This window comes from Papio anubis, chromosome 6 (assembly GCF_008728515.1).
Source record: "Papio anubis isolate 15944 chromosome 6, Panubis1.0, whole genome shotgun sequence".
NCBI lineage: Eukaryota > Metazoa > Chordata > Mammalia > Primates > Cercopithecidae > Papio > Papio anubis.
The window spans coordinates 134402606-134427907 of NC_044981.1; the positions used below are offsets into that span (position 1 = coordinate 134402606).

A 25302-nucleotide genomic window follows, 5' to 3' on the forward strand; every position below is an offset into this window, starting at 1 on the left:
TGGTGAACTTTGGGCCAAATTCAGAATGTGGCCTGTTTTGTGAATAGAATTTTAATCAAGTACAGCCATAGCTATGCCCATTTGTTAGGTATTCTTTGTGGCTTCTTGATATGATGACAAGAGTTTTGTAGTTATGACAAAAATGGCATGGCCCACAAAACTGGAAATATTTACTACCTTGCTTTTTGTACATGAAGTTTGCTGATTCCTATGCTAAAGGAAGGTATTTACTGACTGTTTGAAAGTATATATGATGAGTGTTCAGGTAAAACTGATTTTAGCAATATGGTAATATTGCTTTATATAAACTATCTTTAGTCTTTCTGTGTATATTAGATGGAAACCATATTTCTCTTTTTGTTAAGGGCTTAGCTGTTAACTGTGTGCATCTGTATAGCATATACAGAATAAACTGGGAAGAATAAAACATGAAAAAATAAGGATGCTTTTTTAACCAAAAAAAAAACTGTGTTGGGTGTTAAGAGTTTGACATGCATTATGACTAATCTAACACCACTGTGCTATAACTGTTATTATTTTGATTGTACTGGGGAGGAAATTGAAGCTCAAAGAAGTAAAATATGAAAGCTATGTATGTATTTAGCCATTACTCCAGGCTGCGTTTAGCTATATTGTCTCTCTTCTATCACTTGCGTGGATGATGTATGGCCCATACTTAAAATTCTTTCAGCCTTATTAATAGAGATATAAGGAATTTTAATGTTGTTTCTCTGTAAAGATGAAGGGGGTGGAATTGAACTTGTTATTACACTCTGGTTAGTTCAGTGAAGATTATTTAGTTGGAGTTGAGCATCTGCTTCAAATAATATACAATTTGAATAGAAGTCTTACTAGCTAAATAATCTTGGATTATATAAACATATATATTCTTGGCTAGAGATGGAACTCTAGGGATGAACAATTAGATAATTAACAATTGTGTTTGAAGTGAGTTCTGTCATCATTAAGAGCTATTTCTACCTATCAATAAATAATGGGTCTGGATTTCCTGAAATGTGTCTCTAGTTCTTTTTCCTTAATGAAGGAGTTAGACCTAAATAATATTTTCACACCCTCATTAACTACAAGCAGGGCAAAGGATACTTTCAGGATCTCAAGTGATTATTATTTAAAGAACTCCTATTCATAAATTTTCTGTTTTCTTCTAGTAGATCCTCTTTGGTAATGAACCAGAGCAATGTGTTATGACCAGTGACTCATAAATATGCCCTTAAAACCATTTGTTATTTGTATCGACTTGGAATTGTTCCTGTTTTAATTTCAGTACTTAAATTGGAAAACAAAACTGTTGCTTGTCATTACAGCAGGTATAAAGTACCTAAATATTTATCTTGGTATGCCAGTTTTTGTTTTGTACCTTCAGTATTCCCAGAAGTGTAGAGTTAAAAGGAAAAAAAAAAAAAAAACTATTCAGATATGCCAATATATTTCAGAGGAAAGATGAACTTTATTTAAGACTATTAATTTCTGGCTGGGCGCAGTGGCTCACGCCTGTAATCCCAGCATATTGGGAGGCCGAGACGGGCGAATCATGAGGTCAAGAGATTGAGACCATCCTAACCAACATGGTGAAACCCTGTCTCTACTAAAAATACAAAAATAATGGGCATGGTGGCATGAGTCCCAGCTACTCGGGAAGCTCAGGCAGGAGAATCACTTAAACCTGGAAGGCGGAGGTTGCAGCCAGTCCAGATTGTGCCTCTGCACTCCAGCCTGGTGACAGAGCGAGACTCTGTCTCAAAAACAAAGACAAAAACAAAACCCACTAATTTCTGTACTTCTGTAAGGTGTTTTTCTGGGAATAAACTATATTACCCAGATTATCAATAGAACTGCATTTAAGATATTTAGTGATTTTCATTCTTTTAAAATTTTTGTGAAATATCTTGGCTTTTTTGTAATGAATTTTGGAGATCATACCGACAAATTTATATGATGGTTTCTGATTAGCATAAATACATGACAAAGTTAGTTTAACTCAGTATTGCATGTGTCCTAATGTGACATGTAATTAATCTTTCTCTGTGTCCTAAATGGAAGAAAGATCATTCCAAGTTGATAATCACTTACATGAGCAAAGTTATGTATCACAGCTTAATTCACTATTGGAGAAGGTTAATTTGTCCATTTTTGAGGATCATCAAGCAACTTTACTAAGGGGATATTGTATTTTCCAACATATTTTGTTTTGGGCTTTCTGTCTACTTGAAAAAACTACATATATTCCAAAAATTTAAGAAAATGCTCTGTATCTTCAGCTAAATAAAGCTTGTTCTTTACAAACAGTAAAGAACCATGAAAGATAATTCTACTTTGTTTCTTGCTACTGTACTCAGTCAGAAAATTAAGAATCTAGAGGTGCCATGAAGGGGAAAATGTGGAAGATCCTAGACAATCTTTTAAAAGAATGTCCTTCACAGCTCTCCAGTGATCTACTGACTTTTCATTTTTCTTCAGTTCAACTTCGTTTAAATTAAGTTGAACCCAGGTTTTATTGAAAAGTTTGACTTCAGAAAGGACTTAAATTTAGTATTCATTTTTTTCCTGATTCTGCAGAAAATGTCTCTAGTTCCGTGTTCTCTCACAGAACTTTTACCTTCTCTTTAAATAAGCACTCAAGAATCTAAATGCCAGATGTTTAGGCAATATAGTTTTGGGGCCGGGGTACTTACTTTTCTTTACTTTTTATGTTTAATCTTTTTGGTGTCTAATACTACTTAGTACCACATTTTTCACTGAGCAGTTTAGGAATAAAATGAAATTCTGGCAAGTTCAAATCAGCTTGATTTTTATTTTCAGATGAACAGGTTGCCAACCCCTTAAGTGGCTTGCTATCACAGAAGCAGACCATTTTGGTGATAGATCTGTCCCTTAGTTGATTGATTGGAGTAGAGGAATTCGCAATCTGTGACATGCTCTTCAGAAGTAATTTTCCTCCAAAGGTCAAGGAACTGTGGTCACCATTTCTCTGGCATGATTTGCAACTACTCATTGTAGCCTTATCACCAATAGCAAATGCAACAGCAGAAAATGGAACATTTCCGTGCTCATTTTTCTTTCCCTCTGCCTAACTAAATTTCTTGAACACCAATTTGGTATTACCTCTTTCTGTTCTGCCATCTACCATCCAGCTCAGTGAAACTTTAAATTCATAAGGTATGTTTTAATTTATGAATTAGGACCTTCCTATGACATTTCTCTTTTAAATAGATTTATGTAATACTATACATAAAGATGTCTTGAACTCAAGAATGTGTATCGAGGACTATGTATAATAGAGGACTTGGTGTTTAGACCTTTCTAGTGAGTCCTAAATGGTCAATAGGAACTGTATATGTTTGAATTAGTTCAGGATATGTTATGTGCTGTTCTTTGTTACAAGGTTGAAACAAATTATTTTCCTCTGTTTCCCTCCATTCCTCTTTTAACTCTACATGGGTTATTACCATTTTGTTTTTAAATGTGGCTTGAATTGCCTCATACTCTTTGATAAAATCTTTTAAAGATTTTAATACAGCTGTAGAACAAACTCTAAACTCCTTTTGCTGACATCTAAAATTTTTCGTATTTACTTGTTTCTTCCTAGTTTCCTACATATTCTGGATGCTCATTATACAGAATTATTTGAGATTTCACAACATATGATGTTCCCTTAGACTTATATGCTGCTGCTCTTGCTTTTCCTCTACTTTTAATCCCATTTCCATTCTGGGTTGCCTCTGTTTGGTATATCCTTCCTCATATTCACTACAAGTAACTCAATGAAACCTTCCCTAAGCAACCCTAGTGTGGGTAGCCAATTCTTTTGTGTTCTTTGGAATTTTCATCATATTATTATCCTACATAACAAATTGTATTTATTTTAATATATATGTCTCCCATAGTTTGTCTCATTTATCAGTCTAGTATTATTATTTTTGTATTTCCTATCATCTACTGCAGTATACTGTATTTGCCCTTAACCTTGAAATACAAAATTATTTACAAAAAGATTTGCAAAAGATTTATTAGTATGCTATATTTTACACCGCTTGGATTATACCTTGTTGTAAATTAGATATTAAAAATTATTTTGAAAGTTTTCTTGTTACTCAAGTCAAGTAGACCAGTAATAATTTTCAAGACTCCTTTCACAAATTTCAGATAGGGAAGGGATGTACAACAAATAGCAAGGGTTGACCCACTTATTTTGTATGGCTACTCCTAGTTGTTATTGCTAATCAGAATCCTGTAGTCTAAAATTAACAGTGGCTATGAAGGAGAGCAATTAAGGCCATTTGTCTTTCAAATGAGTCAATATGGGTCCCGCTGGTAGTTTAAATTTATATACAAAGGGCACTCACTATTATAAAGGGTAATGGGGGCCCTGAAGGCCTATGTTACAAAGCAGTAAATTATTTTAGAGTTTGATAGCAAATTATATTTTGAGAAAAACATTCCCCTTGCTATGTGAAGATACATTTCCTAGCAACCTATTTTCATTGATTAAATTAAAAAGTACATCTTTTTTAATGAGAGCATTTATAAAAAGTCTATTTTAAGCATATTTAAAAGACAATATTAAGCTTTTGAGTTCTCGAGTTGGGTTGTTTTATAGGATTTCTGTAGTCATAAGAGTGATTCAAGAATACGCTCAACATATTCTCCTTTTGGAAAAGATTTTAGAGCTTATAGTGCCAACATGACATCTCTGATGTTTCCTGCTTTGCCTGTGACACTCACCCCTCTCTGCCGTTGGTGAGGGGTGTAACTTTCACTCATACTCAGATTACCAAACTTTTGATGAGGAAAGTAAATTCCTTTTTTTACAGGGAAGAATTTACAGCATTGGGGTTTACTACTCCTTAGTCTGTTGCTTGGTCAGAGAATTCACTGAGTTTCTTCGCAGAGATCCCCATGGAAACTAAACAAATAAGCTATTTGAAAGGAGACAGGTTATTGGTTTTTCTCATTAAACCCACTGCTGGATTTTCATTAGTTCTAATGCATTTTCTTTCAAGATGAGACATATAGGCCAGTTCTTATTTTCATGATTTGAATAAACTAAATATGTTGAGTCGTGTGTGCCTGTACACATCAGCTAAGAAGCAAAAATAATCCTTCTACTTTTGCAATACAATTACCCCTGAAAATTAAGTCAGAAAAACCATGACTGATGCAAAGGGGAAATGCTACCCCCATTTAAAAAGACTAAGTTATTAAATAAAGTAGGAGCGGTGAAAGTGATTATAGGCTAATCTGATTGGTTTTATGCTTGAGTCACCCCCTACCTTTTAAATCATAATTGTGTATGAAAGTAATCTAAATAAAGCATGGAAGATATCACAGACCTCAAGCACTTTAGACCCTAAAAAGCTTTATGTTTCATTGGCTATTATGAGATTTCAAATAGTTCTTTTAAAGCAAAGATGTTGGTAAAACTTAAGTTATTTCACCTTTTTGAATTTGCATTGTAGAGGAAGACAACTTTCACTCTTGTTCTTCCTCTGCTTCTCACCGCTAAAGTTATTAAAAATGATTTAGGCTCTAGGTGGTTTGTGAGGCAGGAGAATAGGGTCTGGAGGCAGGGAACCTAAGGCTGATTCACCTGACGTCCTAGAACTAAATAGAAAGGAAAACCCCAACTTTCCAGTTTCCCTTTGCAAACTTCCTCCTTTTCTGAGTGGTGATGGAAAACTGAAAGTACCTCTGATTGGTTGCAGAAAGTACTGTACAGTGTTGATTGTGGGCCACCACTTCATTTATATGAGGTGAACACCAAGTCGCCAATCGGAAGCCTCTAGGGAGGTATTTGGACCCCAGAAGATTCCGTATCCGGGCCCTTGAGCCGCTGCTCGTGCACTCCCACACTGTGGAGTGTATTTTCATTTTCAGTAAATGTCTGCTTTCGTTACTTCATTCTTTCCTTGCTTTGTTGTGGGTTTTGTCCAATTCTTTGTTCAAGACGCCAAGGACCTGGGCAAGTTGCAGTGAAGACCCTCTACCAATAACACTTTGTATATTTCAAGAAAGCCTGACTTATGCATGTATCTTCTATTATTTTTAATGATTCAAAATCAAGATTGAGTAACATACTGTATATATCAATATAACATTTCCTTCTCCGGAGCTTTCATTATGTTTGGAAAATCTGTGTAGAATGTAACAGTAGTCCTCTTTTCTCCTAGGTGGCTGTACTTTTGATGATGGTCCAGGGGCCTGTGATTACCACCAGGATCTGTATGATGACTTTGAGTGGGTGCATGTTAGTGCTCAAGAGCCTCATTATCTACCACCCGAGATGCCTCAAGGTGAGAGTCACTCTGTTTAGTCAATGTTAGGGGAACAGTTTTGCAGTGTCTAGGATTTTCTTATTTTAGGTGTAACAACAATAATTTAATGGTTATAATAAGCTAAACTGCTATGCTACTGGATCACATCTAAGAGCCTTAAAGTATTCTCTGCCTTTCCCTTAATAACTTTCTATAATTCTGTATTCCTCAAGAATCCTCACTATACCTTTGTTATTTCTGTCTTTGAAAAAAAAAAAGATAAGTATTAGTGGTTTTTTTTCTATTTAATAAAAACCCAAGTTACAAACCAAAAATCAAAAAATAAAAAAGCAGAATAAACAAAAAAAAATCCTTTCCAAAAAAATCTTAAATGTGGGATCAGCTCTTTTCATCGTTATTCAATTAAATTATACAGGTTGGATCCAATCAGACTAAAGGGAAAGAATTTTATTACATTGTAGGGAGAGAGGTTGTGTCTTTCTCCTAGTGGTCATGAGCATGCCAGTGATTCTGAGGGGAGGCAGCATGGAGACAAAAGTGTCTAATGGAGATCTTTTATGTGGGAATTGTAGAGAAATAGGGGAAAAATCTGTTCTTTTTGTTTGTTTGTTTGTGTTTTGAGATGGAGTCTCACTCTGTCACCCAGGCTGGAGTGCAGTGGCCTGATCGCAGCTCACTGCAACGTCTGCCTCCCAGGTTCAAGCGATTCCCCTGCCTCAGCTTCCTGAGTAGCTGGGACTGCAGGTATGCACCACCACGCCCAGCTAATTTTTGTATTTTTAGTAGAGACGGGGTTTCACCATGTTGGTCAGGCTGGTCTCAAACTCCTGACCTTGTGATCTGTCCGCCTCGGCCTCCCAAACTGTTGGGATTACAAGCGTCAGCCACCGCGCCCAGCATCTTTTCGTTTTTTACCTTACTTTGTTATATCCTTTGATTTTGGGTTTTGTGAGATAATATAATTTATAATTGTTTAAGCCAGTGTGCAGTGTGTTTCATCTTACTTAGGAAAAACACACAATTAACATAGGATGTCAATATTTACATACCATTTCATACAATATTAGACTAATAGTTGTGCTTTTCAATTCTACATGTTAATCTGGAGCAAATTCCAAGTTCTATGCATATCTGCTTAGCAATAACATTAAATTGTAACATTGAAAATATAAACAGGAATTTAAAAATACAACATCAAAGAGAACAAACTCTTTTCCTTCCAATATTTAGAAAGAAACAAGAATAGTACATGGTACATAATTATGTATTATATATAGTCACATATATATAATATATATCATTATGCTATTATAATATATAATATAATGTGCTGATTACTTAGTACTAGTAATTTAGGTTTCAGAGTGTATTTTAGTATTTTTATTATGATTAAAAATGGTTTAGAATTAATTTTTCTACAAAATGAGTAAGTCCTTCTTGAGTGTGAATTTTAGATGTGACAATTTTAAACATAGCCATTAGAAGTGAAAATGTCAGTTCTGGTTATTGAAGAGTGAAAATTCTATCAGCAGCGTCCCTGAACTTGCTGATTAATATGATTTAAAAAAACAAAACGTGAAAACATCAACAATAAACAATTTATCACAATCATGCAAAGCAAATAAAACAAAACCTAAAAGTTACATTTCTAAATGTAATTATTGGTTTGTAAATGAATATGGTAAATATTTCCTTGAAAAAATGTTTATTGGCTCCCCCATGATGTGTACTTTTATAGTAGAAAGAATTAAATTTGCTTTTTACTCTGAATTGTCACCTTCTGTGACTGAGTAGGCAAATGGTTATTTTTGAGGCTGAACTGAGCCATAATTTCCTTTGCAGAGGGAAAATTGGAACTGTGTGGTTGACACTCTTTGCTTCTTATATTTGACCCCTACTTTGTCAGCAGACTCATTTAATTTTGTGCATAGATTTGTATTTTTTCTTTCAAAGGTATGTAACCTTATTTTCCTGGTGCATTTTAATTAAACTACTGTAATTTTTTACCTGCATTTTCTCTGTGGTATATTTAGACTGAACTTTTCATATAAAATTAAAGGGGGTGGGCTGGGATGCACACATTTTGAATGTTTATCATCATAGAATAATAAGAAAGATGTTGATTTATGGAAATGTTACCATTGCTAATTACCATTGATGGTGGGTAATGAATAGTTGAAGAATTACTGCTCAGATGACCTTGTTGGCTCACCTTTGATGAACAGCTTAATCGGTGGTTACAGTACAGGATGATATGCACAGAAAATGAAAGCATTTGAAATTCAGCCATATCTTCCAATTAATAGTACATTAAGTAATTAATCATGCAGAGGAGGGAAAAAGGTCACGGCCACTTTGCCGAATGAAACTGTGTTTAGTCTTCAGAGAGGTGAGAGAAAGCACTCATGTATATTCTTCTTTTAATCATCTCTTTTTATAATAGATGCTATTGTTTTCATTTTCCTTCTGATATTCCTTTAAAGTGCTGACTGAACATTCCTTGCTCATAAATTGGCATAAAGGAGACATTTAGATTTATCATACTAAAATGTTATGATCTTTTTATTGTCATATAAATTAGCAAGCATGCTTATTTTCTTTATGTACTTTAAAAACACACACAAAAACAAAACAAACAAAAAACCCCCAAATGTTTGGCAACTCTATAAAAGCTGGCTCTCCAAACCTAACTTGTTATTGAACTGTGTGATACTTGGTGCTGTTAACTGGCTTCTGTTTATTGACCTTTTTGGACTAAAAGCCAAGAGTGAGTGAAAAAAGACAGGATGAATAAATAGAATGAAAGAAGGTTGAAGATGGATAGTAGAGAATAATAGACAAAAAGAAAATTGTTTCTATTCATGAAGAGATACAGTACCATCAATCATTGCTTAAAATGTTCTGCAGCAGTTCCTACTTACTACTTACTACACAGTCCCACATACTAGTTTGGTCAGATTACAATGATGATGACTGAAAGGTCTGCCAAATAGAATAAAAAATAGCATACAAAAGAATAGGTACTTCGTAAGACAGTTCTAATATCCCCAAATCATATGAAACTATGGGCACCTACTTAACTCAGTCATCAAGGAAATACATATTTAAAACACAGTGAGAAACTACTGTACAATCAGTGGAAAAGTGAAAATTTTAATTCCAAATGTTGGTAAGAATGTAGAGTAAGTAAAACCCTCTGATACCACTGTTGGAGCATAAATCTGTACTACCTTATGACCAACAAATCCATTCTTGGGTGTAAGCCCAGCAGGACTAAGTATACATGTTCCCCAAAAGACATGTGCAAAAATGTTGATAGCATCAGCATTCATAATAGTTCCAAGCTGAAAACAACCTAAATGTCTGTTAGCAGTGCAATGTATAAATAAATGATGGCATATTCATAAGGTGGAATATTGTACTGCAAATAAATGAAAGAACCATTGCTTTATACAATAATATGAATGAATTTCACAAACACAATCTTGACGGAAAGAAACCAGATGCAAGAGAGTATATATTGTTTACATTTATATAAATTATGTAAGTTTCAGAAACAGGCAAAACTAATCAATGATGTTAGAAATCAGCATATTATTTACTTGAAGTAATGGGTAATGATAGTTAGTGCTTGTCAGGTGGCATGAAGGAGTCGTCCAGATGCTGGTGATATTCTATTTCTTCATCTGGATGGCATTTTACAGTTTGAGGTGTGGTGAAATCTGTAAAAAGTCATTGAGCTGTGCAATGATGAGTTGTGTACTTTTCTTTATGTATCTATCTGATATGTCAATGTAAATTGAGAAAAAATAAATAAAACCAGTGCACACAAGCCTGGGAAACTAAAATAATAAATAAAATGTCATGGATTAGAACAAAAGATATAAAATAGAAATCCTCAAATGGGTCCAAACTTCTTGTTTTCTTACCATACTGGATTCTCTCCTCGCTACTAAAAAAACATTGTGTTCGTTGATATCTTTGTATGGGCCTTGTGTTCTCTTCCCTCTGCTGAAATATTTCTGTGTCTACTTATCCATTCATCAATCTCTTACCCATTCTTACTGTGTCTACTCACGTTCTACTAGCTTTGTGAAGATCTTCCTGACTGGCTTGAAAGTCTATTTCTTCTATCCTCATATCAGAATATGCGGCCCACTGTACTATGTACTACTTAAATTGTAGCTATTTTTATAGTGTATTTCTTACATGTCCTTCTGTCCATTAGACTGTAAGGTCCTTATGAACGGCCAGGCATGGTGGCTCATGCCTCTAATCCCAGCACTTTGAGATACCAAGGTGGGTGGATCACGAGGTCAGGAGTTTGAGACAAGTTTGAGCAACATGGTGAAACCCCATCTCTACTTAAAATACAAAAATTAGCCAGATGTGGTGACAGCGCCTATAATCCCAGCTACTCAGGAGGCTGAGGCAGGAGAATTGCTTGAACCTGAGAGGTGGAGGTTGCCGTGAGCCGAGATCAAGCCTGGGTGACAGAGAAAGACTGTCTTTAAAAAAAAAACAAAAAAAACCCCTTATGAACATAGGCTATTTTTTTTGTCTTTTATTTCTCAAAAAAAAAAAAACCATTTAATTTTTCTTAGACAAAAATGTCAACTTCTGTAATGTAAGTTTTAAAATATTTTTGTCAAGAATTAAACAAGCTCCTCTTGTTAGAAAATTAATTGAATTAAAAAATACCCCATTTACCAAACATTATATTGAGTTGAGATTTTTATGTAATTAGACCTTCACATAAAATTATTAAGCTTTGACATTTGTCTTTATGAATATTACCTATCTATTTTGGATACACTTAAATGTTATTAATTCTACCAAAAATTAACTTTTTTTTTTGTCTTTTTGTGTACTCTTTTCATATTTCTTTCTCTCTTTTTGTTTTTGACTTTTGCCTGCCAAATCCCGATCTTTTGTTCCTCAAAAATCTATTGTATATGTATTTTCAGAACCCATAGAGAATAAGAGCTGTTGCGTGGAACTAGAAATCGTTCTTTGATCTCAAAGACATATGCATTCTTGACCTTGTTTGTCAATATTTTTTATGCTTATGACCTCATGAAGCAAACATATTTGACCATTTTACTATATGTTCTGTCCTAGATCTGAGAGTAGGGATTGTGATTGACATCTCAATACATTTATCTTTGACTGTAATTACAACTGCTTTTTATTTTTAACAGGTTTTTGTAAAATGGCTAATTGAATTTTAGTTTAGAGTCTCTATTTGATAGTATTTAAAATTGTGACTGAATTGTATCCTACTTTCAGTCTAGTGTTTTCACCGATAACAATGAAAATAATTGTACAGGGTTCTTTATTTAAAATGCACACACACTATATATATAGTAAAAAATGAAAGCCCTTTGTCATTAAATTACTCTGAAGATTGAAGTAAGGAATCATTCCTCCTCCCTTATGAAACTGAGTGAGTTCTGATTCAGTAGGTTAGGGCCATATGTCTCTAAGTGTTTTTCGGAGAAGCCACCCTGATGAGCCAGGGTGGTATAGAGAAAGGGGTAGGGGTGAGAATGTAGGGGATTATAAAACAGATAATTCCAGTACCATTCTTCAATTATTTATTTGGAGAGATTTAGTGCGCTTTTTTATTCAGTGGGGAGCATGCATGAGTCACATGATTTTGTACCTGGCTTTCTTCTGATAGTGTGATTAAGTGAAAATTAAATAAGACATTGGTGTCCATAATTTGATTCCTACAATAAAAGGTATAGGTAACATTATTTCAGCTAAGTTTTCTAAGTAATTATATTAGTCTCTTAGTTTTATAGAAGATTTAGTAATAATTTAATTTAGTAATAATTTGTTAAAACAATGTTATATATGCCATGTAACACATTTTAATACATCTGAGAAGAAATTTCAAGGAAGTTCTTATGTTAACTTATGCTTTCTTTCTCTCTGGGAACAGTGATCAGTTACCAAAAGTAGTGGATCACTGTGACTAATATTTTTATCCTCCATTATAGATGATTAATGAAAAAGCATATGTTTTTTACAAAGTTATAACAGCCAAAAATCTCACACAGCTGAATTAACAGAATTATTTGACAGTGTATCTGCCAGAGAGAAAACGTGGCAGAGAGTGGTAGAATAAAGTTCTGTGCAGTAGTATTGGCACCGAATATTGACTTGCAATATTATGGCTAGTTTTGTATTAGAAGATTGAGAAAATCAGGCCAAAATGTTGGTTTACTTTCTTTTTGTCATCTACTTAGCATTGTCTGTTAACACAACCAAAGAGAGTGTGTCTGTGAACATGTGCAGTTGTCCTAAGGGGAACTGAGAGATTTGGTGGTAGTGGGGGGAGGAAGGGCTTAACATGAGGCCATTAACACAGATGGGAAAACCTCCAAAAGTACTGGATATAGGTGTTAGATTCTAAGGAGCCTGAAAACTGCAGAGGTTTAAAGCTGGAAGGTTATGCATCATTCAATGATTTCAGATTTTTTTTTAAGTAATAGAATTCTTTTTTTAAAAAAATAATATTTTCCACCGCTTTAATATTTAAAATCAATCACAAGGAATGAATGGTCCTGGAACTTACTTGTTTTATAGTCCCCTACATACTCACCATCTACCCCTTTCTCTGTACCACCCCGGCTCCATCAAGGTGGCTTCTCTGAAAAACGCCTAGAGACATATGGCTCCAAAGGGCAGTTTGAAAACAATGATGTTGCAAACTCAAGCACTTTTAGATAAGCATCTCTGAGCTTAAAGTACTTACTACTATTAGCTACCACTTACTAGTCCCTTACTGAGTTTTACTATACTAGGGACTTGACATGTCTCTTTTAATCCTCACAAGAGCCTTATAAAATTGTAGTGGAGTGAGTATCTTAACAGCATATCTACAGAGACAAAACATGGCAGAGAGTGATAGAATAATTGTCACCTAGGGACAGAATTGGAACTTAGATCTGTCTGTCTAATATAAAAGTTATGCTTGTTCCAGTACCACCGTGCTTCATCATTGTAGTTGAGTTGACAAATTTCCTTGACTTGGGCATGGGCATTTATTTAAATCCACTATATAATGAGCTATATAATTTATTTCATTTAATCCAGAATGATCTTCTACCACTTCATGTAAAATATTTCTTTCCACAATTTGAAAGTTTTAAATGACTGTTTCTTACCCTTTGTGGGAAATGGAATCTGAGACTTGCTGTTGTTTGGAATTGCTGCCAAACTTCAGGATTTTCTCTATGATATTCTCATCCCTTGGGGAGACGCTTTGCCCTTCCTTTGGTTTACCTGTATGTTATTTTTAGTTATTTGATAAACACTTGCTGCATGTCTGTTTAAGCAAACCTTTAGAAACACACATATTATCTGCTGTCTCATTAGAGCATGTATGGTAAAAGAAAAAATCGTGGACGAAAGGAATCAGACTAAAGTCTAGGGTTTGAAAATAATTTTAAGTCTTTGTTTGCAGTGAGGTATTTTAGGATGAGAATTATGGGCTTATTTTGATGTGCTCTTCCAAACCATGTTATCATCTGGCTATTGATGCTTTTGCCCTCTGCACAGAGAAGATAGTTTGCCACATTTGAGTTGCTTATTAAAAACAGTGGGAGTTGGAAGCAGTGCAAGGTGAGAGAATGAAAGGCTGTAATGGACTACTTGAAGGGTGAGCCACTTAACGAAGGCTGGTTTTTAATGTAAGGACTATTACCCTAGCAGACATAAATGCAACATGAAAAATGTCTAAATTACAGTGGACAGAAATGGCATGCTGAGACTGGAATTTTTTCTTGATATTTCAGGCACATAATGCATCTAAGTTAGATACGTCCTAATATATATCAGGAGAAAATAACAGCCTAGAATTAAAAAAAAGAAAAAATAATAATATAGGTGTCAGTGCTAGAAAATGTCCAACCTCCTAGATGAATTAAGATAAGAATACACAGCAATTTCAAAGACTATATAGTCACCTTTAACATATACCTTAAAATCAATAGATAGTCCAAAGACTCAAAATTACTTTTCCTTGGTAGCAGTGTGACCGAAAATAACAGTTATGACCTTATACTTCTCCTCTCCAAAAATAAACTTGACTCAAGATAGCTAGGTACTATCTCAGTTTAAAAGCTTATTATCTTTCAAACACAAGAAGAATGCCAGGGAAATACATACACACACACACACACACACACACACACACACACACATACATACACCAAGAAAAAAAAAAAAACAAAAAACCAAAAAACCAAGAGAAGGTAAGTAACTAGGAATTATTAAATATATATATATAATATTAATTATATAGTTAATGTGAAAATATGGAGTTATGATTATATATTAGATTATCATTACATATAAAAGATGCTTTAAAATCTTGGAAGAATGTTAGTTTTCCAACCTAGTTCCTGCCAAGAGTACTATAGTATGTTTTAAAGACCTCTACTCCCTCCCCAAAGAGGAAATTATTGGCTGAGATATATTTTTCAATGAAAAGTGCACATCTTCTAAATTTAGAGCATATGACAAGTTAGAAATGCTCACAGCATCATGAAATCTCCACCTAGCAATGCTGATTGAAAAGACGCTGGCTTGCTTTTTCTAGGTTTATGAGAATAAAATTAAATAGGACAGTTTTACAAACTTCATCAGGCTGGTTATGTATTTCTGTATGTTCCTCCCACCTCAGTTATTTAAGAGTTGGAGATTAAATAGGAAAGTAGGGTGGCAAATTTCAGTATTCAAAAGTTATGTTTTGAGGGTGTGATTTTTATCCATGTTAGGTCAGACTTATTGGATACTTAAAAAATGTTTCTCTGACTCCTTCTGTGTAATCCCAAGCATTTAAAATATGTCATTTCACTTAATTCTCCCCAAATGCCTTTGGAATATGTATTCACATCATTCTGTAGATGAAGGAACTGAAGTCAGGTGAGCTTAAGTAAATTGCCAAAGGTTTTATGTCTTGGGAAAGGCAAGGCTAGGAATCCAGATATGTAGAGATCTAGGATAAGGATTTAACCTTTGAACTTTATAAAACAAGTATATGTAGAGATCCTTCTTTAGAGACTGCAGCAAAAAGAATCAGGACTGACTTGAAGGGGTGGCAGAAGTTGTATCTCTTATGCTTTTTCCAGTGCAAGTAATGGGAAGCACAACTAGAAATGTGTTTCAACTGTAAAGAAGGCTACTTTCACATAACAAAAGGTCCAGAGTTGGCTTATTCAGTGGCTCAGTGATTTCATCAACAATTCAAATTTTTTCTTCTCTCTTTGCTTCTCCATTCCAGTAGGTCATCTTTTTTACCTCAGGCTATTTCCCTTTAAAGGTCTAAAATCTACAGCTATTCCAGGTACAAAATTCAGACACAACAGTATCCTGAAGAAAAAGAGGTTCTTAGTTGTCTCCTCCTTATGTCTTATACCTATCAATAAATAAACACAAAAAATGTTTCTGGGATACTCTTTGATACAGATATGGTAGTATAGATCTGTAGGCAGAATTTCAAAGCTGTGGGATTTAGAAGAACGCACAAGTAAAGCATTTATTAAAACAACATTGTATTCTCTAATGCGCAAGCTTGTCTAACTCGTGGGCCACATGCTGCCCAGGATGGCTTCGCATATGGCCCAACACAAATTTGTAAACTTTCTTCAAACATTATGAGATTTTTTGCCTTTTTTTTTTGGTAAGCTCATCAGCTGTCGTTAGTGTTAGTGTATTCTTCTCCTTCCAGGGTGGCCCAGGGAAGCCAAAGGATAGGACAGCCCTGCTCTAATGCGTTGTTCAGCCTAGCATCAGGTTTCCCTTAATTTCACACATTTACTGCATCTGTACCATGAAAAGCAGAAAATCTTCCTACCCCTAGTAAGCTTACCTTACCTTTCTAACCTGCCATTGTTACTCACAAGAATTTTTCATTCTCTCTTGTTTTCCTTATGATTTTTATGACATGGAATAAATATGGGAACATACTTTATTTTAAAAAACTCCAAAACTAAAAAAGAGTCAAGTGTTATACAGTGTGTATGTGAATGAATATATGCTAAAGAGAGATTAATTTATTATTGGGGTAACCAGCAGGCTAGTACAACTGGTTCAAAAGATTATAGGAATAAGGGAAACATAATCAGTGAAAGAAAAAATGGTGGAATAAGATTCCTAAATTTTATACTAAATGTCCAATAAGACAATCAAAATGAAACCATGAGGCTATCTTTACTAACAGACAAATCATTTCCCTCTGTACTAGACAAAATTTGTTTGCATTATTATAATGTATCATTTGTGTTGCTATAAATGTTCTACAAGTTAAGTCTTTTTTCACAGAGTTGTAAAATATCTTCATCAGTGGTAATTAGTGACTCCGATGAAGTGACATACTTTTAAATATTAGCTAATCCTTTGGTGAAGGATATATAGTCATTCTTGTGCTGGGTCCCAGGTTTTGAACGTTTTTTCTTAAAACTTCTGCCTTAGGATCATAAATATTATCCAAGGATGATTCTTGTTAAAAACAACAAAAAAGTCATCTCCTTTAGTTTTTATCTTATTTATTTATTTATTTATTGAGACAGAATCTCGCTTTGTCACCCAGGCTAGAATGCAGTGGTGCGATCTTGCCTCACTGCAACATTTGGCTCCCGGGTTCAAATGATTCTCCTGCCTCAGCCACCTGAGTCGCTGGGATTACAGGCATGCACCACCATGCTCAGCTGATTTTTGTATTTTTAGTAGAGATGGAGTTTCACCATGTTGGCCAGTCTGGTCTCAAACTCCTGATGTCATATGCTCTGGCTGCCTCGGCCTCCCAACGTGCTGGGATTACAGGCATGAGCAACTGCACCCAGCCTGTTTCCTTTAGATAGGTGCAGCAAGAAGTGTTTATTGACATAAACCTTGTAGTAGGATTGAAATATCCAGTGCCATGCATTATTAAACAATTAGTAAGAGTGGAAAATTAACATCTATTTGAAGATTTCATTAGAAATCTAGAATTGTGTTTTCAGTAGCCTTTATTACTTCAGAGTATTTTAAAAAACAAATCTTGGTTTCTTCTTCTTTTCAGAAGCTTAGGAACCAATTCAAAATAGCCATCTCCTTTAGGAATATTTCCCTTGAAGTATTTATAAATGTGGGTGAATTCCTTCCTCTTTTATGTCTCCCAAATCAGCTGAGCTTCCTGGCTTGCCAGGGATTGACCATGTCCTCTCAGGCTGGGACCCTATAAACTCAGACTAGGTAGACTAGGTAACAGACCCAGTTACTGGGAGGGCTCTATAGGTATTGACTGGTTCCACATATGAAATATACAGCCTTTGTCTCTTTGGTGAGCTTATCATATGTGTTTTAGTAAAAAAGTTCTTAATCAATTTGTACAGTTGATTTGTCAAACTATGTTCTGTTTTAAAAAAAGGCCTCTTCTTAGTTATTTATCCAGTTAACTGCCATTGAAAGAAAAGTAGAAAAAATGTATTACTGAATATCTTAGATGTAATTAGAAGCGGATATCAATTAAAGAACTTTTATTAAGTCAAGGATTAAAGTTAAATCAAGATAAATGAAAAGCTTTATTATTATACATACCAATCAAAAACACAGAACATTAAAAATATACTGAAAATCTCCCAAATAATCCAAAATTGATTCACCTCATGAGTTCATTAAGTTATATTTAACTAATTATTTATTTCTTGAATTTGGGGATTACAGTTTATTTCATGAAGTCATCAATCCCAGAAATTCTGGCTAAGTAACCTGGTATATTCTGGCTGATGTGTAGGTGATGTCAGCTCTGAAGCTTATACCCTTGAGGCTGGTCCTTGAAGACATCAAAGTTAGAAGTACCTGATCTAGTACTTTCTATTGAGGCCAGTATTCAAGGACTTAATTTGTGGAGCCTATAGTTGATAGCAGAGCCTTCAGGCAAGTATGGGAGGAAATGCAGAAACCACCTGCTGAATGACTGAATGATTGTGATTAATTTATTATGGTAATCAACCATATCACACTAGAAAAGAGAAAAATTCTCTATCAGGGTATAACTTACTATTTAATAAGTATTTGGTTAACAGCTCCTCCGAAAGTAACAATATATGGACAGTGATTGTATTAACAGCTTGCCATGTTCTTCCTGTAAATTGAATTATTTCGGACAAAGATTCTATATTACCTGAAAAAAATTAATTCACAGAAAGTTGAACTTCTCTGATTTGAAGCGCTTTTTTTATGCAAGCCTTATAATGGTGTTGAGCTAATTAAAAAATATGGAACATAACAAACAAATTTAATTATTTTTATTGTTCCTAATCTTATAAGGCAAGCAAATGAATCCCTGTGGTTGTCCAAAGACCTATAGGAAATCACAGAGGCAGATTAGAAGAAAAGACTTCTTGAAATTTTTATTTTTTCTGAATTTATTGTTTTATCATGCAAGGAAGAATCAGAAGAGTTATCACAGGAGATTGGTCACTTGATTAAGACAGGTGCCTAAAAATAAGGAATAATACCAGTATTTTAAAATTATTGTTTATGATAATATTAATTATATTAATATAGTAATTAATTTTAATATTTAAAAATAAAATAGAAGGTAACACAATGATAAGGAAACTCAGCTCTTCCAAGAAATAAAGTTGTCTTTGTTTTTAATCATCAAAACTGTAATAAAATCAACTTAATGTGTATAATAATATCCTGGAGAGATACCCAATCTTTCCTCAGATTAAACAGAAGATTAGGAATAATTTTTTGTGGCCTCTTTTTAAGAAGACACTGAAAATACTAAGATCAATTTGTTATTTTAACAGAGAGAAAACCTAATTCCAGTCTGGCATTAATATACTATTTGACGGTGAAAGCTTTAAAAAAATAAAAAAAAAATTTTTTTCTGGTCACCAAACAATGTGTTTCATGATTGCCTTGTATTCAATGCATTTCTTTAAATTCATTATGTTCTGCACACATTCCATTTGTAGTCACTCTATGCTTTTCAAAATACCTATACTATTCTGATGTTTTACTAACTGTTGTATTTGAATGTAACTCACAACAAACTCTTTCCACTGGTAGTTTAATTTACATCAAGCTTATTCAACCCATGGCCCACCAGCCACATGTGGCCCAGGATAGTTTTGAATGTGGCCAAACACCAGTGTGGCCTAGGGCAGCCAAAAGGTTGGACACCCCTGATTTACATGTTATATAGAGTTTTTGAGTCATAAGTAAAAATAATTTCTCAGGAAAAAAATAGAAATATTGTCCAAAAATCTTTGTATTGAGATGTATCTCTATTAACTTACATGTTGAGAAGTATCTCCATTAAATTTGGTTTGTAAACCAAGAAAAGGTTTTTATTGATGAAAATATGGACAAGGGCAACATTTTTTAGGCTATTGTGCGTATGGAACATATCAACTAGAAGTCCACCTTCAACCAGTTGTCAAAGTGAATCTTGAATGAGAAGGAATATTTATTAGGAAGGGAAAAGTTAATGTGAAATTGTGGTTTTGATTTAATTGTTGGTAATGAACAAGCCTAAAAGGGTAGGAATTTATTTCCTAAATTAGCATCCAAAGCAACAAAAATATTATCCTTCTGAAAAGTTTAAGAAGTAAATTCAATAGTAACTGTATAAAACAGTTGGGTATTTAATTTTTCTCATGTTTCTAGTATATTACTTTATATAGGGCTAAGATATAATTTAACTTAACATTTTATAGAAAATAAAAATGTGTTTAAACTGTCAATATTTTTTCTGAATGTAATCTACTAATGATTTTGACTTATTACTTTTGTGGCTACAAACAATGATACTTAAAACAATGTTAAAAGGTATGCTATTGTTCATGAAGCAACACTGTTCTTGACAATAGAATTAAGAAATTGATGCTTAAAATTAAGAATAAGGTGAAACAATACCACCATTCAGTGTTGTGCAGTTTAGCACTGTGTTTGGCACATGGACCTATGATAAATAACTGTTTTATGAATAGCTCAAAAGCTTAAAAATATAAACATGCTTTTCTCAACGTTCTTCTTGAAAGCATATCTTAACTATGTTGGAACTCAAGTTATTTTTGAATGAATACATAAATGGAATGATAAATTTACATGAAGGAAAAAGGAATATTTTAGAAAATGATTTGAATTTAACTGCTCTTAATGTACTATACTATTGCAAAATGGCCTTTTGAAGCTTTTTAATGTAGATGAATGAATGGGATGAATCTGATCAAGAGGATTGACTGAGTGGGTTTAATTCCAGCCCTGTATAACACTATAATAATATTCTACTGTTGATGTTTATGTTTTTTTCCTGCATGTTACATGAAATATTTCGAAGTTTGGATCTTTGCCCCAGTATTGGAAGATTATATTTTTCATGTTAGGTCTTAGAGTTAAACTTTGCTATTAAGGATGTTATTGTGACAAGAACATCTTGCTTTATGTAATAGGCATTGATTTTGATTTTTTTAAACTGGATTATTCAGGCATATTCATTGCCATTGGAACCAAGAAACAGAATCTTCTTAGCTTAGTAGTGGTGACTATTTCTTCTGTTCTCTTTGACTGAAAATTAAAGTCAATGAAGAAAAGCCAGTGGGAAGAGCTGTTACCGTATGTCACATTCCTTATCATAAAGTCTAAGTTTCTCCCTAGTAATAAAATTTATATAAACCCTTTAAAAAATAGGATGGCATTTATGTTACTATCTTATTTTTGCAGGCTGAGCAGTTTTTTTTTTTTCTTTTTTACTGAACCAGTAGCAGTGGTACAAAAGTTGTTTTGAAATTTCAAATACTCTACATCTATGTTTAGGAAGTGGACACCTATAGGTCCCAAGAAATCATTAGAGTGGAAGAAATAAAGAGAAATGGATGGTCAGTAAAAACAATTTATAATATTTGCCTGGGTGTGGTGGCTAACACCTGTAATCCCAGCACTTTGGGAGGCAGAGGCAGGAAGATCACTTGAGGCTAGGAGTTTGAGACCAGACTGGCCAACATAGTAAAACCCCATCTCACTAAAAATACAAAAAAACCCCCAAAACAAACAAAAACATTAGCCAGGCATGTTGGTGTGCACCTGTAATCCCAGCTACTTGAGAGACTGAGGCAGGAGAATCTCTTGAACCCGGGAGACAGAGGTTGCAGTTAGCTGAGATCACGCCACTGCGCTCCAGCCTGGGTGACAGAGCAAGACTCTGTTTAAAAAAAAAAGAAAAAAAAAAAAAAGATAATGTTCATATAGGTTTTCTTTATGCTGCTTTTTAAAATATTTACTGTCCATTTTTAAAAAAATTTAAAAGGACGTGATTATATATAGTTGAAAAGATAGTATTCTATAATAGAAGTTGTAGTTCTTTGTGCTCAATTTTCCAAGTATTTTTACACACAAAATCTCCAAACTCAGCATATCATATAAACCATTTTGGTACTAGCACCATTATAATACTTTTAACATTACTGAAATTGATGTTTTCTTTTCTTTCCTTTTCTTTTTTTTTTTTTTTTTTTTTGAGATAGGGTGTTGCTCTGTTGCCCAGGCTTGAGTGCAGTGTCATAGTCATGGCAATCCTCCTACCTCAGCCTTCCTAGCAGGTGGGACTACAGGTGCATGCCACCACACCTGGCTAATTCTTGCATTTTTTGTGGAGATGGGGTTTTGCCATGTTGCTGAACCTCGTCTTAAACTCCTGGGCTCAAGTGATCCACATCAGCCTCCCAAAGTTCTGAGATTACAGGCATGAGCCACCATGCCTGGTCTGAAATTAATTTCTGTTAAATCTGAAAGAGACCCCAGAGATTATCTCTAGACTAAACTTTCATTTTACAAATAAAGAATAGTGTGGAAATAGGCAAACGGACACGGGAACCTGGGTAACCTGGATTTAAATCTGGGTTTTATTGCTCGAGATTTGGTCATGACATATAACCTTTCTGAGCTTCCATTTTCCCATCAGTAAATTATGAATAATGACAGTTCTCTCTCTCTCTCTGTAAATGTTGTTGTACCAGTGAAATGAAATACAGTGTGCAGCATCTGGTAGTATCTGGGATGTAGCTGATGGTGAAAAATACTATTTGCCTCCTTCCCTCTGGCCCAAGGTGACATGGCTGGTTAGTAATCTCATTAATCTATAAGAAATTGAGGCCGGGCGCGGTGGCTCAAGCCTGTAATCCCAGCACTTTGGGAGGCCGAGACGGGTGGATCACGAGGTCAGGAGATCAAGACCATCCTGGCGAACACGGTGAAACCCCGTCTCTACTAAAAAATACAAAAAACTAGCCGGGCGAGATGGCGGGCGCCTGTAGTCCCAGCTACTCGGGAGGCTGAGGCAGGAGAATGGCGTGAACCCGGGAGGCGGAGCTTGCAGTGAGCTGAGATCTGGCCACTGCACTCCAGCCTGGGCGGCAGAGCGAGACTCCGTCTCAAAAAAAAAAAAAAAAAAAGAAATTGATTTGAATTCCTTTCACTTTTTTTTTAAAGCGAGGAATAAATTGCATTTTCTCATCACAATTTTTCAGTAGCTCATTAGGAATTATTTTATATCCAATTCTGAAAATTACCTTTGTTACATGATTGCTCACTAAGTACAGTTGCTTTGCACTCTAACCCATAATGGTATCTAGAAATGATTTTTACAACAAAGATATAGCAATGAAGTATGGAAATAGTTTGGGAAAAGGTTTATTATTTCTCAAGTCTTAAGACTGTTTTTATGTAGTTATTCCATGTGGGTTATTGAATTGCTTTGTGATCATTCTAATTAAAAAATTTGCTAATGAAATACAACCTTTTACTTAGAATTTTAGTTAATGTTGACAGCAGCTGCAGTCTATGGTGTCATAAGGCAGAGGAAGAAGTTATGCAACAACATTTAAAGCTGAGACACTGGAAAAATGGTTAGAAGTATCTCACACTGCAAAAGCACAAGCAAGCACCAGCAAATATCTAGATTTGGAAAAAAAATAGGTCTCAAACTGTCTGATAGAGTTTCTCATATTTTTAAAAATCTGGATATTCTATTGCACAAACAGATTTTGGTTTTATGTCTTACAGTAGAACTTGTAAAGATACTTACTTGGATTCTACGTATTTGAGTAGTTTTTTAACCTGTTTTCAGATGTTTGGGCTGTGCCCAGATTGTTAGCTGTGAATTCTTATTCTAAAATGAGAAACCTGATTAGGTTGGCTGTCTTACCTAAGCCTTGGTTACCTCTTCTGAAGAATGAGAGAAGACTCTCTGCTCTTTGTAGGTCTCTTTTACATAGTATGATAATTAATGTGTTTTCAGTTACTTTGTATGTCAAATGCAGATTCTTTTAAACCTGCAGCTCCAGAGATGTGTTTAGAGAGTGTATAAACCCTTTAAAATTGTAATATTGTATGTGTGTGTGTGTGTGTGTGTGTGTGTGTGTGTGTGTGTATACTTGGAATATTATGCTTGGAAATAATATATGCTTGGAAAATCACGTACCTTCCTATACACAACCATCTACAAATACACACACATACATATATTAGACACAGAATATCAGAATAATCACACAGAATAGTAGCACAATTCTATAGAGTACAACACTGAACAGGTCCCTAAGGCACTGTAGAGGGGGTAGGGGGTTACATTTATAAAGGGAAACAAAACTCCCACTTTGCTCATCTCCTAGTCTAGTATCTTGTGCTGATGCAATCAAAGATGATACTTTTTTTCTACAGTCTCCTCTGCACCCTTTTAGTTTTATTTTCATCCTTTCAAGGAGAGTTAACTGTATCTAGAGTTTAAAGGATTTAAAATTCTTTATTCTCAAAGAATTACAGTGTGAATTTTTTTCTCTCCTAAGACTAACATCTGTAGGTTTTTCCTGTTATTGATAAACACATCTGTTTTATGTCCCACTTGCTATACTATTGGGATGAAAGCCCATTTGCTAGGGTTTACATCCAGGCTGAACAGGATTTGGAAAATCCCCTTCATCCTTTTTCTTCCATATACTTACCTATTGTCCATGGGAATGCTTAGGTAAATTACTTTGAGTATTGTGTCTCTCATTTCCTGCAACTTAATGTTGATTATTACAAATAAAGCCATAAGTAAAAACAAACCAATGAGCACACAAATATTATTAAACAACAAAATATTAGATAGCAAATATTATTAAATAACAAAATAAACACTGAGAGAGTTTGCCGTCCATTCCTAAAGTGAATGCCCTGGAAGATCGAGGCTTTTTCCCTCTGTCTAGCCAACTAGTGTTAGAAAGGAACATGTGACTTACCAAATATTTCATAAGTCTGAGAGTATGTACAACTTGTAAAGGATTTGATATTTTGGGGAATATAAAATTTTGTTCCTTTTCTTCAATACCTTATGAAGTAAAATAAGGCAACTGAGGCATTTCTACCAAAGAACTTCTTATTTTGCAAGACTCAGGCTCTAGACTCTAGCACTTACACCACATGATGTGGACAGATTGCCCTCTCTTTCTTAAAGGTAAAATCAAGACTTTCCTATTTGTCCTTCTTTTCCCAGAAAGTAGTTGTAAGGACCAAAATAATACATGATTGTGAACAAACTTTGAAAACAGTTAAAGTATGTTTTTATAATCCCATGAAGTAACAAGAGTACTGTGTTGGTAATGTAAATGGGTTGATACTTGGATCTTTAATTATTCCATGTCATTTTACTAGTCAGCACTTCAAAGAATGAGACTCAATCACATGGTTCATGGCAGTGCATCATATAACATTTATTCGATTCATAATATTTTATCCCATGACTATAGGTAGTAATGGCAGAGTATAGAGATAGAGGAGAAAGGAAGAACCAGGTAAACTGGAGTATGAGCAAATAAATCTTCCTCCATTCCTTTCCGGTTTCCATTTATCCTTCCATTTCATTCTTGTCCATTTCCATGCACCATCATTAAATTCCCTTCCCCTTCCCTTCCCTTCCCTTCCCTTCCCTTCCCTTCCCCGCCCTTCCCTTCCCTCCCTCCCT

The 25302-nt window shown here is 34.5% G+C and overlaps 1 protein-coding gene across 18 annotated transcripts in view; it reads left to right on the forward strand.

Annotated features, from left to right (window-relative positions):
• PTPRK (protein tyrosine phosphatase receptor type K) overlaps nucleotides 1–25302 on the forward strand; it is a 553640-nt gene that overhangs the window by 115072 nt on the left and 413266 nt on the right. For all 18 annotated transcript variants that reach the window (XM_017958332.2, XM_017958334.2, XM_017958333.2 and 15 more), the window contains exon 2: nucleotides 6189–6311. In XM_017958332.2, the coding sequence (XP_017813821.1) occupies nucleotides 6189–6311 (123 nt within the window). The remainder of the gene's footprint in view (nucleotides 1–6188; nucleotides 6312–25302) is intronic.